At 40.9% G+C, this 17,827-nt stretch overlaps 1 protein-coding gene across 2 annotated transcripts in view; it reads left to right on the forward strand.

Annotated features, from left to right (window-relative positions):
- Positions 1-17,827, forward strand: part of CA14 (carbonic anhydrase 14) — a 50,300-nt gene that overhangs the window by 28,788 nt on the left and 3,685 nt on the right. Inside the window, exons 4-9 of one of the 2 annotated variants that reach the window (XM_063439506.1) lie at positions 5,872-6,014; positions 12,087-12,182; positions 13,977-14,052; positions 14,620-14,777; positions 16,013-16,136; positions 17,507-17,750. In XM_063439506.1, the coding sequence (XP_063295576.1) occupies positions 5,872-6,014; positions 12,087-12,182; positions 13,977-14,052; positions 14,620-14,777; positions 16,013-16,136; positions 17,507-17,580 (671 nt within the window). In that variant the 3' untranslated portion in view covers positions 17,581-17,750. Of the gene's footprint in view, positions 1-5,871; positions 6,015-12,086; positions 12,183-13,976; positions 14,053-14,619; positions 14,778-16,012; positions 16,152-17,506; positions 17,751-17,827 lie in introns of those variants that run through there. The other variant, XM_063439507.1, reaches the window with a different exon arrangement.

Below are 17,827 nucleotides of genomic sequence, written 5' to 3' on the forward strand. Positions count from 1 at the left end.
CTCCACATTGTGCATGTTCTTAGGAGATAAGTGGTACTTCTGACCAAAGAGGGTTATATTTGACTGACCCCACTGAGCAAGTCAGAAAATTAAAAGTTACCTTTTATGTATTTATTGCAAAACCATACTCAGTAAGGCTATATGACATGTAATCTTTTCATGAAATAATAAAAAGTGATCACCAATTTACTTTAATGTGATATATAAATATATCTATATAAGTTTTAGGGCTTAAGTGGTCATGGTACCTGGAGTCTGTATGTAAAGCGTTTCACTATGAAACTCTGTACATTCTGAACGGAGTGTAACTCCCAATTCCAGCTGTGTCAGTGGGGCTTCATTAGCCAGCCCGGAACAAAGGTTCCAGACTAGCTGATAACCATACTGTGCATATTTATGTGCACAGGGCATCATTCAATGACTGTTGGGATTGGGATCAGCATCCGGCTTCTACAGCTTTGCAGAAGCTGGATGTCATCACCAACTGCAGGAAGAGACCCTTGGCACCTCGTGGGACACCAAGTAAGAAGACAAACCATTGCAAAATGGTTTTCCCATTACAAAGGTATGAGCCAGGATACTCTTAACATCACAACCAAACCATCATTATGATGGTTGGAGTAACCCTTTAAAGTGTCCCTTTAACCCCAGGCTTTCAGGTGGAAAGAGAGGACTTTATTATAACGGACTGTCTGCCTACCAACCATCCTGGAGCAAATGGTCCAGTCATGGCTTAATGTTTCTATACTGCTGTTCCAGCTTTGTTTCCTGGCATCTCATATCTGCTCATGTTCATTCCTAATTGGGACTGACCATTGAGTCAGTCAGTAAGCACATTCACACCAGGCTCACAAGACCCTTTTTCCTGCAGTCCTTCCCTTATTCCATCAGTCTGGCCACCCCCTTAGACAATTTTTGCATCTATGAAATATAGAAACATAGAATGTGACGGCAGATAAGAACCATTCGGCCCATCTAGTCTGCCCAATTTTCTAAATACTTTCATTAGTCCCTGTCCTTATCTTATATCTAGGAAAGCCTTATGCCTATCCCACGCATGCTTAAACTCCTTTACTGTGTTAACCTCTACCACTTCAGCTGGAAGGCTATTCCATGCATCCACTACCCTCTCAGTAAAGTAATACTTCCTGATATTATTTTTAAACCTTTGCCCCTCTAATTGAAGACTATGTCCTCTTGTTGTGGTAGTTTTTCTTCTTTTAAATATGTTCTCCTCCTTTACTGTGTTGATTCCCTTTATGTATTTAAATGTTTCTATCATATCCCCCTGTCTCGTCTTTCCTGAAAACTATACATGTTAAGATCCTTTTATTCTTTCCTATTGAGGGACACATGAGGGTTATACTCGTGTTTAGTGAATAAACCATTTGGTATGTAATTGTATCAAGATCAGGCCCGCAGCTTCATCTTATCCTGAAGTGGTGTCTTGCATGTAAAAGTAAGATCCAGGGTTTATCCAGGCTGAGCTAAAACCAGTTGGAATTCATTCATCCCAGGAGATGGATCAGACAGTTGTTTACCATTTTAATATGGGACTGTTTTTCTTTGGTTTAAGCAATCGGTACATCTGGGTTCATCATCATAGAAGTGGTAGTCTAAACCAGTATGTGTTGCATTTTCACTCTCTGGAAGCATGCATCCAGCGAACAACATGGGATAGACTTAATTTCTTCTTCTTCAGTTCTACGTGTTAAAGGGACACTATATTCACCAAAACAACTTTAGCTTATTTAAGCAGTTTTGGTGTATAGAAGGCTCACTGTTTAATTCTCTGCCATTTAGGAGTTAAATCACTTTTGTTTCTGTTTATGCAGCCATAGCTACACCTCCCCTGGCTGTGACTGACACAGCCTGCATGAAAAAAAAAAGGTTTTATTTTCAATCAGATGTAATTTACTTTGAAAGTTTATATCTCCTACTCTGTAAATTGAACTTTAATCACACAAAGGGGCTCCTACACGGTCTAGCAAGCTATTAACCGAGCAGGAGATAGGAAATTCAAAATGTAAACAAAATCTGCAATAAAGGAAGTGTTAACATTAGATGACACTTAACAGGAAGTGTTTAGGAAGGCTGTGTAAGTCACATGCAGGGAGGTGTAACTAGGGCTGTATACAAACAAAGCGATTTAACTCCTAAATGGCAGAGAATTGAGCAGTGAGATTGCAAGGGCATGGATCTTTACATCAAAACTGCTTCATTAAGCTAACGTTGTTTTGATGACTATAGTGTCCTTTTAAATTGGACTTTAATAACCTCGTACACTAGCATGTATTTTAAAACTAGAGAAAACATGAAGTACCCTTCTGTGTATTTGTGCTTTTATTACTTTTACTTTTAATACATGGAGCCTGTAGGTGTCCATATAAAGTTATAAAAACCAAAGAAAAACAAGTTACCTGAGCTCTCTCCTTAATCCCTATGTATTTTTAAACAAATGGAGTTTTTTTTAGTTACCTCCAATGGCCATGAGAGGATGAGCCCACCTGCCAACGTCAAGGCAGACCCCCCTAGGTGGGTCCTAACTCTAACCATTCGCCTTGCTTCCTTGAGCCTCTGGCAAAAATCTCTACTGAGACAGAAAGGGGTATTTTTTTATATACACCCCTATACATTATTAACCCTTAATAGAGAACACATGGGATGTCTCAGTAGAGATTTTTGCCAGAGGCTCAAGGAAGCAAGGTGAATGGTTAGAGTTAGGACCCACCTAGGGGGGTCTGCCTTGACGTTGGCAGGTGGGCTCATCCTCTCATGGCCATTGGAGGTAACTAAAAAAAACTCCATTTGTTTAAAAATACATAGGGATTAAGGAGAGAGCGCAGGTAACTTGTTTTTCTTTGGTTTTTATTATATATTGGGGCTGATGTGTACTGTAGTCATTTGCAGCCGGCCAGTGATGGGAGTGAGCGCAGGACTTATCTTTCTGCATTTGTATCCATTTTTTGTATCACTCAGCCTTGTTACAATGCAGCCGCCCATCCCATGTGTTTCCCTATTAAGGGTTAATAATGTATAGGGGTGTATATAAAAAAATACCCCTTTTCTGTCTCAGTAGAGATTTTTGCCAGAGGCTCAAGGAAGCAAGGTAAATGGTTAAGAGTTAGGACCCACCTAGGGGGGGTCTGCCTTGACGTTGGCAGGTGGGCTCATCATCTCATGGCCATTGGAGGTAACTAAAAAAACTCCATTTGTTTAAAAATACATAAGGATTAAGGAGAGAGTGCAGGTAACTTGTTTTTCTTTGGTTTTTATTATATATTGGGGCTGATGTGTACTGTAGTCATTTGCAGCCGCCCAGTGATGGGAGTGAGCGCAGGACTTATCTTTCTGCATTTGTATCCATATAAAGGTATAGATGTTAAATATATATTGTTCGTAGTATTAAATGAATAGTCAAAAATAATACTTTTTAAATATAGACCGTTTTTCTAGTATCAGGTACATGTTAATTTTCTTATTTTACTTAAAGAAATGGAGTCTGTTTACAAAGTGTATGTCACATGGGGGACAGTGAGATTTAAAATCGTCTACTGCGCATTTAGTTTGGAGGAGAAGTGTTACTCCTGGGTCTAGTAATTTCAGAATTATAGCATAGCTCTTTGTTTTCAGGGATTTTATAATGTAAGCGTGGAGAGGGTCAAGTTAGCTGTGCACAGATGTTAATGGAATAGACTTGTTAAATAATGTTTGCTGGTTGGTTTTGGCTGAGGAGGATAGAGCGAGGCACTGTCAGGAGATGCTGCCATGGGAACAACAAATGAAAATGAGCTGTGTATGTGAAGCACAGAAAAGGATAGGTACAATGAGAGAGAAAAGTATTTGATCCCCTGCTGATTTTGCACATTTGCCCACTGACAAAGAAATGCTCAATCTATAATTTTAATGGTAGGTGTATTTTAACAGTGAGAGACAGAATAATAATAAAAAAAAAAAACAGAAAAAAGCATGTAAAAGTTATGAATTGATTTGCATGTCAATGAGTGAAATAAGTATTTGACTCATTTCGTGTTTCGACTTAGTACTTGGTGGCAAAACCCTTGTTGGCAATCACAGAGGTCAGACGATTCTTGTAGTTGGCCACATCTCACAAGGGATTTTGTCCCACTCCTACTTTGTAGATCCTCTCCAAGTCATTAAGGTTTTGAGACTGACGTTTGGCAACTCGAACCTTCAGCTCCCTCCACAGATTTTCTATGGTATTAAGGTCCACTCCAGAACCTTAATGTGCTTCTTCTTGAGCCACTCCTTCGTTACCTTGGCTATATGTTTTGGGTCATTTTCATGCTGGAATACCCATCCACGGCCCATTTTCAATGCCCTGGCTGAGGGAAGTAGGTTCTCACCCAAGATTTGATGGTACATGGCCCCGTCCATTGTCCCTTTGATGCGGTTGATGTTCTGCCCCTTAGCAAAAAAACACCTTCATGTTTGATGGTGGGAATGGTGTTCTTGGGGTCATAGGCAGCATTTCTCCTCCTCCAAACATGTTGAGTTGAGGCCAAAGGAAAGAGAAACAAGTAGCAAGAGAGGTGAGAACAGACAACTCAATTATCCTGGTTTTAGCTCATCTAGTGCCATTACAGAGAGAACATATGTGAAGCATATCAGACTGGTCCCACCTGTACAGGAAGTCCAGATCTGAAAGGCCAGCAAGTTCCCTCTGCATGCCAAAGAGCTAAATTTTGGTCTCCTCTTACCACAACACTTTCACCCAGTTCTCCTCTGAATCATTCAGATGTTCATTGGCAAATTACAGATGGGCCTGTGCATATGCGGGCGCTGCAGTATTTCAGTCCTTCACTTCGTAGTGTGTTACCAATCGTTTTCTTGGTGACTATGGTCTCAGCTGCCTTGATGTCATTAACAAGATCCTCTCATGTAGTTTTGGGCTGATTCCTCACTGTTCTCATGATCATTGAAACTCCACGAGGTGAGATCTTGCATGGAGCACCAGACCGAGGGAGACTGGCAGTTATATTGTGTTTCTTCCATTTGCGAATAATCACACCAACTGTTGTCACCTTCTCACCAAGCTGTTTGGCGATGATCTTGTAGCCCATTCCAGCCTTGTGTAGGTCTACAGTCTTGTCCCTGACATCCTTGGACAGCTCTTTGGTGGAGAGTTTGGAATCTGATTGCTTCTGTGGACAGGTGTCTTTTATGCAAGTAACGAGTTGTGATTAGGAGCACTCCCTTTAAGAGAGTGCTCCTAATCTCAACTCGTTGCCTGTATAAAAGACACCTGGGAGCCAGAAAACTTGCTGATTGATAGGGGATCAAATACTTATTTCACAGATTGACATGCAAATCAATTTATAACTTTTTTGATTTTTTTTTTAGTTTGTTATTCGGTCTCTCACTGTTAAAATACCTAACATTAAAAGTATAGACTGATCATTTCAAAATCAACATAGGGTCAAATACTTCCCCCCCCCTCACTGTATTCAGGTACGATGGGGGATGATTAGTGGCGGGGTTGTGACTAATGAGGTGGAAGAATGGAGAGAGATGGTACAAGAAGAAGCTAGGGATGAAATAGGAGTGTAAGAAAAAGTATATTGGATACAGAGGAGCGATGTTAATTTGAGGAAAGTGAAATAAAGTGGAGGAATAGGTGGGTGTGTTAAAGTATCATTTCATTATAGTATATCAATGTGACTATATATTTGAAGTCGACATGTTATCTAAAGTTGTTTACAATTGTGTTACACATCTCAATTAATGTATAGGAAACACAATGTAGTTTTTAATGTTGATCACCCAACTGTAACCGTTTAGTAACCAGTCCAGCTCAATCTTTCAAGGCTACATTATGTACTAATATCCTTGCCCTGTGTTCTCTTCCAGTGGTGCTCATGCTGTCTCCGTCTATGCACCTCAGAGGTCTTCCTCACAATTTCACAGCTGTCCAGCTCCACTTGCACTGGGGTAGCAGCTCCCATCCATTTGGATCCGAGCACCAGATTAACAGTAAAGCCTTTCCTGCAGAGGTAAGTGCAGGCCTTCCAGATAACATGGAATTGTAACAGCTCATCTCCTATTATTCAAATTACTGGTCACAAAGCAAGCAACAGAAAAAAAATTTCTTTGGGTAACAATAGGGGTGCCTAGGAAATTGGTGTCTGGAAATGCCTGAGATGTAAAACCAGCCCTGATCTTTATATACGAGTCGTTAGCTGCCTCCTGATGTTTTTTGGGTTTAATCCCTAAACCAAGAATTTATGCCATTATAGCTAAAATTCTAAGATATAGTTCCCTCCTGGAATTCTGCATTAATACACACAACTAGATGATAGGGCACACAGTGGTTTTAGTTACCAAGTGTAGTTATGAAGATTATGGAAAAATTATGCTATAGCAAAAATATAGAAAGACACATCGTAGTGTAGTCTGAAAAGCAATCAACGGTGTGTCTTTTTATATCTATGTTCCAGGATAATATTTTTTTGTCCGTAACCTTCAGAACTACACTTGGTAACTATATACGCATGTAATTAGATGATGGCAAACACAGTGGTTATTTTATTTTTAGTGTAAGAGGTGACATTACAATTGATGTTTTGAAAGAACACAATAGTGTTAGGAATACAGTTTTTGTATTTTGAACACTGTAGTATGCCTATGCGTTAAAAATGCTTTAAACACTTACCTAATTCCATCTCTAACTCCTCTTATGTCAGCACGAGGGGTAACCTAATGCACATGTGCAGTGAACGGCGCACACGCACTAGGCCTTCTCCATAGTAAGGCATTGAGTCAATGCTTTCCTATGGGGTTTTGCAAGTTGCTGGACATCATCATGCAAAGTGTGAGGATGTCCAGAGTCGTTTCCTAGAGTTAAACAGCCAGTAAGGCAGTCTTAACCCTGCATGGTAAACATTGCATTTCTCTAAAACGGCATGATTTCAGCTGTAAGGTTAATGGGACAGGGACATTGCACCCAGACCACTTCAATAAGGTCAAGTGGTTTTATACAAACTAGTGCCACACATCCCTCTTATTATATTTAGTTTTATATCCTGCAATTGCCTTATAAATTCTACACAATACCCAAACTAACATCCCTGTGTCTCTCTGCTCTTTTAGCATAGCTTGTGTCATTCTGCTTGCTTGCCTTAAAAACACTATATGGGGGTAGAGAGTGATCATATAGGAACTGCAGAAATGACCTTGCAAGGGCCAGGCTGTGGAATTGTCCTGTAAGCCATGCCCATTGTTTTATCACCCATACATAAGGGAGATGTATTCCTGTTTTTTTAATGTATTTTATGAAAACGTGAACACTCAAAAAACAAACAAGTATAGGCACAAAGCGGTGTATAGGCACAGAGCGGTATATAGACGCAGTGCGATATGTAGAAGCAGATTAGATATAGTTTAGTTTTTGTTACAGAGACGCTTTAAAGCCTCACATGCTTTCTCCTCTGGTTCTGCGTAATAAACCCAGTGAGATATTCGTACCCTGCCAGACTCTTAGGCTGATAATCTGTCATGTGCTTTCTATTATTAATTAGATCTTTGCTGTAGAATATTAAAGAGGCTAACTGAATGATGTCTAGACACAGTATGTAAGTAACACTGCAATTCTCACTTTCCTCAGCAAGCAAAGGATTTTTGAATGGAGAGATGGGATCTGATAAACAACAGTTCTAGAATTAAATGGGATCTGGTCAGGCAATAGTTATACAGTTAAAAAAACAACCGATTTAAAGCAATTTTCGTGTATATGTCTAATGTAAATATATTATGTAAATCACTGAGGGACTTTGTTATGTAACAAACAGTCCCTTATTTTCCATATGTTGTACAAGCCCATGGATAGTCCATATATATAGGTGAGGGGAGTTCTAGAATCTGATCTGTGTCAATCGGCTCTTGGTTATATTTGTCTAATCCATGCAATGTTCCTTAAATGTGTGTGTGGAAGTTTGCAGTAAATACAAAAGGGGAGTCCAAGCACCCCAATAACAGAGGTACAGCAAACAGTGGTAAACATCTGATTAGCGCAATATTAAGGTCAAATATTGGGGATTTAAATAGGACGCTCATTTGCTGCATGATAGAAAGTTACCTAAAAAGTTTTTTATAATAAATATTTGTCTGCTTCCACTGCTCAGAACTTCACCTTGACCTCATTTGCCTCACTTTAAAATGGCATCTACCTTTAAAGCATGGGGTATAGACTTTACAAAAAGGGGGTACAGCATTCACTCCTTAACTATTGTGGACACAGAGGAGGTTTTAAATTCTATCTTATCTGGCTCTGAGCGTCTGTTCCATCTCCCCACATTGTGATTGCAATCCTAACCCTAGTAAGAACAATAAATAATGCCGTAGTGATCCTATCAGGGCCGGTGCAAGGATTTTTGGGTACATAGGCGAAGATGCATTTTTCCGCCCCCCCTCTAAAATGAACATCTTCACCTATGTGCCTCCAAACCAGCCCCTCCCTCTTCCCCGTCCCTTAGTGTTCCTCTCCCCTCTCCCCTCTTTTCCCTGTCCCTTGGTTTTTCTCTCCCCTGCCCTCTCTGTCCCTTGGTGCACCCCCCACCCTCTTAGCGGTCACACTCCCCTTCCTGGTGTGCCTCCTACCTGTCTTGTAGCGTTGCGGAGCAGACCCTCTACAGGAGCTTCAGTTTTCTGTACCTGGCTGGACTGACGGGAAGTGCTCTCTCAGTGAGCACCTCCTCTCAGTCTGGCCAGGTACAGGAAACAGAAGCTCCTGTACTCCGCTCCGCCACGCTACACTCAGTGGTGTATACACACTAACAGCCACACACACTCAATGACAAACACACAGACGTCACTGACAGAGACAGACTCACTGATCTGACACACACTCATTCATTGACAGACACACACTCAATCACAAACATACTCTCACTGATTTGACAGACACTCACAAACACACACTCATACACTGACAGACACACACATTCATACAATCATTCACAGACACACACAGACACATACACACACTCACAGACACACACTCACAGACAAACACAGACAGACAGACAAACACATACACACACACACTGACAAACACACACACACACTGACAAACGCACACACACACTGACAAACACACACACACACTGACAAACACATACACACACACACTGACAAACACATACACACACACACTGACAGACACATACACACACACACTCACAAACAAACACAGACACACACACTCACAGACAAACACACACTCACAAATACACTTTCAGACACACACTCACAGACACATACACACAGACACATACACACACTCACACATACACAGACACACACACTCACAGACAAACACATACAGACACACACTCACAGACAAACACATACACACACACACACTGACAAACACACACACACACTGACAAACACACACACACACTGACAAACGCACACACACACTGACAAACACACACACACACACACTGACAAACACATACACACACACACTGACAAACACATACACACACACACTGACAGACACATACACACACACACTCACAAACAAACACAGACACACACACTCACAGACAAACACACACTCACAAATACACTTTCAGACACACACTCACAAACACATACACACAGACACATACACACACTCACACATACACAGACACACACACTCACAGACAAACACATACAGACACACACTCACAGACAAACACATACACACACACACTGACAAACACACACACACACTGACAAACACACACACACACTGACAAACACACACACACACTGACAAACGCACACACACACTGACAAACACACACACACACTGACAAACACATACACACACACTGACAAACACATACACACACACACTGACAGACACATACACACACACACTCACAAACAAACACAGACACACACACTCACAGACAAACACACACTCACAAATACACTTTCAGACACACACTCACAAACACATACACAGACACTCAGACAAACACACACTCACACATACACTTTCAGACACACACACACTCACAGACACTCACACATACACTTTCAGACACACACATTAATAATAATATCCACCCAGCCTCCCTACCTGGAGAGCTGGTGTGGATGTGTCCCTGGGGTCCAGTGGGGCTTCAGTGCGGCGGGCGGCAGCGTTCTAATGAGAGGCTGCGAGGGAGCTCTAACCTGTCTGCTCTGCTCCCTCGCGGGCTGTCTGCTGATGCCGCAATATGACGTCATATTCCGGCTCCCGCAGAATCCGCACACGGCGCGCGAGGGAGCAGAGCAGACAGGTTAGAGCTCCCTCGCCACCTCTCATTAGAACGCTGCCGCCCGCCGGGGGTGCTTCCCTCCTGCCGGTCACCGAAATCTTGCGCCCCCAGAGCCGGTGCGCCCTAAGGCGGCCGCCTGTGCCGCCTTATGGACGCGCCGGCCCTGGATCCTATGCTCTTATGAAAGCAGTACTAGTGTCGCTAAAAGCACCTGTGACATTCTATATGTGCCATTTGAGGGCTGACCCCATCTAACTGTATATTCTCACTGCAGATCTATCTTTATTCAGCAATGTAGATAGAGAAGCCTGGAACAGCTTACAGCAGGGCGATGTGGATAAAACAGTCTATTAGATAGTATTTTGTAAGAAAATTAGGATCCTTGAAGTCACAGTCTAATAAATTCTATAATTGTGGTTGTTTAGGCTTATGAGTAAAACTTGCCCTAATGCAATCAGTTTTCTGTGGACCCTAGGACATGTGGTTGCCTCCTTTATCTCCCACAGTAACTGGCGATGACTCTTTAATTATCCCACACAATAAGAAACTGACCACTCTGTGCAGCTTGAAGAGGTTAGGCCCTGCGCATCTCCTGCCCCTCAGAGAAGGGCAGGGCAGTTACAAAGACCTTACAAAAGAGTGGTTATTGCAGTAGGTAGGTTGTGGTTAGCTGTGTGTCCCATGAAAAGGCCCAAGGAGCCCCACCGACTAGACAGAATCTGGCCAGCAATGTGGACCTTTATCTGGTCATGATTCTCATGAGACCATTTTGTGCCTTGTTACTTGACCTTCGTTTGCCATCTGGTCCTTACAGAGTTAAAACCCAGTGGGTCTCTCTCTGTCTCATTATTTGATTTTCTTACCCCAGAGGTTTTAGTCTCGGGATTAGAGGGGCAGCCAGATCCTGCAGGAGCTCTCACGCTTCAAACTCTGCTGTCAGAGGCCACATACTGCTCAGAGCGATGAAATAAAAGCACATTAATCGCCCAGCCAGCAGTGTCAGCAAAATCTGATTCACAGGCCCATACCCTCAGTACAATAACATGCCACATGCAGACTCCAATACCGATAGATCCCAAGGGACAGCCTGTGTTCATGTAAAGTCGTATCACAACCCTTGGGCAGTGTTTATTTACCCCAATTAGATTGCAAGCTCCTTGAAGAACGAAGAGCTGCTAGACTAGTCTGTTAGCGACAGTCTCTTCTAATTTACCAAATGATTCACAATTCTAAAGGAAAGATTATTGAATACACTATATCCCTAGATGGTAAGCCCCTTTTTTACGTGGCTCGTTTGCCTTTAATACATTATTACTTTAATGCTAGATTGTTACTTAAGACACACCTTATACCAATGTATTATTTCCATTCATTGAAACATGTGGTACCTCTGAAGCCATAGATTGCAGGCAGCTGCATAATACCAGCTACGCTATGTGATTGGCTTTCCCTTTGTATTTTTAGATATTGTATTTTACCTGTATATGTGCATTTGTTATACCACTAAATTGTAAGCAGGCTGCCTTACTATAACATTAGATTGTAAGCTCATTAGACGACCAGATCACAGCATCTAATTGACTACCATCATGTTTCTGAGTCTACGATACAACCTAGTTCTGGTTACCTTGTGTGAAATCGGAATTGGAGTTCATTAAAACTTCTTCGATTAATTCCACCTATTAAATCATATTGTTTCTTTGTCCTTCTATATTAGAAAGGGTGGTGTGCTGTCTGATGGAAAATAAATTAAGAGGTACATTTGAAGTTTAACTAAAAACTGTTCTTTAACACACATTTCTTTATCAGATGCACATTGTCCATTACAATTCTGACAAATATGCAGATATCAACGAGGCCAAAAATAAACCAGATGGACTGGCAGTCTTGGGGATCTTCATGGAGGTGAGATACAGTTTATATTTTAGAAATTAAGATGAGTAATTGTCAGCTGTTCCTGGGACTCTGTGACCCACAAACAGGTAGGTATGCAGATGTCATCTTTACATTGTGCTGGCAGAATGATAGCTGAGGATATTGGCAAATGTACAACTAGAGTTACTGTAGCTAAAACACCAGGAGACAGCTATTCGTGTAGCCCACGGGAAAGATTACAGTAGAGCCGTGTAAGAGGAGACTCTTATTTAGCCTGACAAAGTTATTTTAATTTTCACAGGGTGGAGTATCCTAGAAAAATATTGGGCTTGTAATTAGGAATGTCCTATTATATTCCCAGAGAGGACAAGAAATACTCAGACTCTGGCCTGTAACTTTGCTCTCCTGATAATAAGGCCAAACCGTATGAAAAACAGTGTTGCAAAAAAAGAAACCCCAAGGGGAGAATTTATCTATATAGAAAAATGTTGCTGATGTAAGGAGTTTAGCTATTTTACCACACGTTTTTAATGGTTTAATGCTAAAAAGCGGTCCCCAGCAGTCCACCCCCTTTGTGCTTATAATAAGGCATTAAACAGAGCAGCAGGGATGAGGGGACTGGGTATCAGCTGGCTGCTTTTAGCCTATCACAGTGTACATTGTTGGTATGAATTGGTATGGCTAGAATTGTATAATCTCTGACTTAGCCACACCTCCAGTGACCCTGAAAATGGTTTCAATACTGAATGGAAGGACAGCACCAGGGGACTCCAGACACTATTTTTTTCTCATTGGTTATAGTGCCTGGAGTGTCGGCTATTGTCTGCTGTTTTTTCTTTTTCAATATGGCATCTTGTCACACTAACACCATGCCAGTCATTGTATGGTGGATTAAAGGAGGGAGGAATATTTTCTGTCCACCAGCAAGTATACAACAAGGACTCCTGCTTGTGTATGGCCAGCCAGGTACTTTCCATATTAGTAAGCACACCTTATAAGGGATGAGTAAAGTAGAAAATGAATAGTCTTTCATCAAACATGACAGTGAGAGCCCACTGTCCATTAGGGGTAGTTTCCTAACATGCCTATACTTGACATAAAATGGGCAAATTATAAAAGAATGGAGAAACCTACCTGTTCTTCTTAACTTTTTTTTTTTTTTAGCATTTAAAAATTTGGCTTGTGTTAGACTCCTGCAGATGAAGTATTGCTAAGCCTTTTGAAGTCTACATCAATCCTAAAATAGCTGACATTCTACACGGTGGCCAAGATTACAATTTGTATGGGAGATTTAGAAACTTGCTGTATTGACAGGATATATCAACGAGATGCCTAACATGCCTTGCTGTGAGGACAGAACATTGCGTTCCATGGACCTATTACTAAAGAACCTTCAGTTGGGTTGGTTTCCAAAGACACCTCCTACGAGGTCAGGTAGATCAATCACAATCTACCATTTTGGCAGGGCTTTCTGTGCTACCGAAAGAACATCAGTTCTCCAATTGGGGACCTAGACAAATGTTCACTACTGTGCAGATTTCTGATAAAATACCTTATTTTGCACCTTGGAACCACCCTGTAACCACTTCGCTATTACTTGACCACCTAACCACCATGTAGGTCATTGATGGAATGTAAGTGAGAGTACAGTTAACGATTTACCTGCAGAAAATGTAATTGTCAATGTTTAATAAACTGTTAAATCTTTTGTTTTGCTTTATACCTGGAATTTGATAACCAACCAGACTGTATAACTATCCCTGCTGGATTGGAGTTGTGGAGGAGGATATGGTCATTTAATCTCCCCTGTTCCTTCCCCCCCAGGTGATGCAGAGCGGGGCTACAGATAATCTTGCCTATGGTAACATTTTCAACTATCTGGAGAATGTAAGCTATGCAGGTATGAAAATACCCCAGAGGTGTTTTACCCTTTGTTTTATGGCATATGTGGACTGATTTTATTTAAAATATCTTTAACAATGTTCTAATGCAAGACACCTCCTTTTTATGGAAGTAAACCGGATGTACAGGCAAAGGGAAAAAATTACTTGTAAGAAATTAAGGTTGTATCCTTATTGGCTCCCTTGCAGCTAATCGTAATGCAGGATGAATGCCCAGATCAGAATGGCAGAATGGCAGGTCCCTGTAGACATATTTAGGCATATTTAGGCATTTACATCTAAAAACATGTCCTTGTCTTCTATTGTAATTACAGAAGCTTTAAGATGGAACTGCGGTTTCTCTAGTCTTAACAGATAATTTTGTGTTCTCCTCGGATGTGTTTCAACAAAGGGTTAAAAAGACAACATGGTTGCCTAGCAGTGGATGTATTTTAGACTGTAAATGACATATCAGTGGGGAACAAACTGACTAAACATGGGATTGTGTTTCCTGTAGATTTCTAATAAACCATGCCCTATTTTTCTCTTATATTGAATCATTACCATCCCCTTCCTGCGATGTACAGACCAGAGTGTGACTGTTCCATCTTTCAACGTTCACAACCTGCTTCCTAACAATTTAGATCACTACTTCCGATACAGGGGGTCACTGACAACTCCCCCCTGCCACCAAAGTGTTCTCTGGACAGTCTTCCACGAGAGAGTGCAGATTTCAAGGTCACAGGTGAGCCGGTCAATAATATCTTACATTGATCGAAGATGTATATTGGGATTTTTGCACAAATGTGATAACCTTCAAATTTTGGCTTGCTGGTGTCACTTTACTGCTGCTGTCATTCCTGTTTAGAACAAAGAACCAGGATTTATACATAGGACCAGTCATGGTCTAGGAAACTCCAACATTGAAACTATATTGTGTAAAATATCTGAACACATATTCACACATTGCAGTGGAGGCCATTGTTTTTCCATCCTTGAAATCAGCCCAATGCAATTAATTTACCAATATCTATTTCTTCAGTAAACTGGACTGAATCAGTCTGAATGGCTTCTAAATCATTACGCTTTACGGGAAAAAAAATTTAAGACAGAAACACTGACTACCAAAAGACTGAATCTCACACATCCTGAAACAATGCTTTTGTTAAACTGAACCGGTCATCCTAGGTATAGATTTATTGATATAATCAAGGTCACTTCCTACGATGGCTGACAATGGATGTGCAAAGGTGTGGAATGCAGTCCTGGTCAGGCTGTGCAGACAGCTGTTCTTGGTTTCTTTTCTTGATTTTAACTTTGTTAAAATTCAACAAATACAAAATAATTTTTCTGCATATTTGCACAGTACACAGTATAGATGCAGTGTTATTTATTAACACTGATATCTGGTCCACGCTCTGCTGTTTGACACTTATCTTGCTGGCCACAAACCTTTTAAAAACTCTGCAGAGATTGTAGAAATCCATGACAGCTGTCCGTCTTTACTCCTTGTGCAGTGTGTATTTCAGATGCTGCAAATAAAGTGCACGGCAGATTTAAGGGAGGGGGAGATCTCAAGTAGGTTCCTCTCTCATACATTTAGATGTGGGTGAAAATTTAATTAGATAAGTGTTTAATTCCAGTAAGGTTAAAAATGTCCCCTACTTTGCACTGCATGATTACAATTTTATCTCTGCATTGTACTACCTTAGAGAAGATAAAATGCTAGTGCCATTTTATTTGGTGTTAGTTTATTTTCCTTTGTTGCCAAAACCAGGTATATGGAGTACAGTCTGCTTGCTGTGCCTGGTGCGTCATTCCATGTGCTAGGACGTGTTAGATGCAGCACAAACTTTTTGTAGGCAGTGTTTGCATATGCTGATAAAATATAAAAAGCAAAACAACAGAAGTGTTTCACTTATGATTATCCAATGTTTAAAGACATTCTGAGTCTCATACGCGACCCTCTTATATTTGCAGTTGGACAAGCTCCAAACAGTGGTCTTTTCCACCAAAGTTACCACGCCGCGTTCTCCTCTCCAAAATAACGTCCGTGACCCCCAACCGCTGAATCAGAGGATTGTGAATTCATCCTTCCTTGTCCGTAAGTACATGGCGATTTTTATTTGTTTTAAATTTATTTTTATAAAGGAAACTACATGGTAATAAATTTGCTGTAACAGATCCCGATATCACAGATATGCCTGCTGCAGTGTTACGGCAGCCACGATCACTTGCAAATACGTAATGGGCCATCTTAGGATAATTCCCAAACCATAATGACTCTTTCTTTGCCAATGTAGAATGAGCAATCTATAGGAATTGGTTTATGTTTATTAGTAGAGGGTCTTTAATACCATACAGTGAGCAATAAAAGACAGACACAAATAGCTGGAGCAAGAAGGAAACACAGACTCTGTAACACACTGCGGTGTACTGCACTGTATCCTTATCCAATATTACTGCATTAACTTTCATTTACCCAAGCAGCTTAAAGAGACCGTGAACCAAACAAAATGTATTATTTCCTTTCTGAATAGAGTGACTTACTGATTAAAGTTGGAATATTGAGTTGAAAGGTTTATAGGCTGCTCACACTTTGGTAGGAAATAGCTCTTTTAGGATAGCAGGTCCGACTGCCAAAATGTCCAAATTCCCCATATAACATAAGATCTCCGACGTTGACCATAAACTGACATTAGTATTTTGCTTCATATATTAATTATTGCAAGATATGACAATATAAAAAATGCTTTTGCAGACAGGGATATTTATTTTTTAATATTTGCTCTTTTTTATTGTTTAGATTGCAGCTCCCTGTAAAAAAAACTAAAACGAACTCCCCCCCCCCCCATGTTTAATAAAGCCCCAATATTTATTCACTATGCATAGGGTGAGGTAGAGGTAAACAATATGCCTACACAATCACAGTCTGACACAAAAAAAGGCTAAACCTGTGCTGCAGAAGCTCCACACTGTAATTTGGCAAACAATGAAGGAAACAGAGTCCTGCACATCCAGTACAAGTGTGCACACCCAGGTGCTACCACAGTTTATTGGAGGACAAAGTACAAATGGCAAACGTTTCGGGCGAGAGCCCTTTCTCAATGTCAATGTCCTACAGTGTACACAAGATACAGACAATACAAACACAAAGTGCTCACATGACCCAGAATGCCACCCCTGAGTAATCGGATACACAAAAAGGATCAGATTTGTGGTAACTTTCCATAACCATAAGCACTTTGTTTGTGTATATGTTGTCTGCATCTTGTGTACACTGTAGGACATTGGCATTGAGAAAGGGCTCTCGCCCGAAACGTTTGCTGTTTGTGCACACTTATACTGGAGGCGCAGGAGTCTTTTTCCTTCATTGTTTGTCAAGATTTATTCACACACAAGGTTATTTACACACTTCTGCTTATTTCACAATTTGTTCATATTGTAACGTCACTTCTCTCTTTTTTTTGGCAGCTCCCCCAGGACCTTACACTACAGGTATGATGACTCTTACCAGCTCCCTGGTTTGTATAGTGAGCGGGCTCTAGACACGTGAGATGTTTTCTTTGGAAGCAGCATCACATTCTTTCACAGAATTTACTGGAATACAGTGTAATGATGGGAATCTAGGATTGTGTAATAGAACAGCATGAAGGCAATTTACTCTGTATAATACTCAGAATGTTACAGCAGATACTGAGTGTGTGCCACCATACTGGAGTCACGTATACACAATATAGTAATAAAGACATATAGGACACTTGTCTCTTCCTCTTCTAAGTGACTGAGGGTTGC

The sequence above is a fragment of the Pelobates fuscus genome, chromosome 13, assembly GCF_036172605.1.
Source record: "Pelobates fuscus isolate aPelFus1 chromosome 13, aPelFus1.pri, whole genome shotgun sequence".
Lineage (NCBI taxonomy): Eukaryota > Metazoa > Chordata > Amphibia > Anura > Pelobatidae > Pelobates > Pelobates fuscus.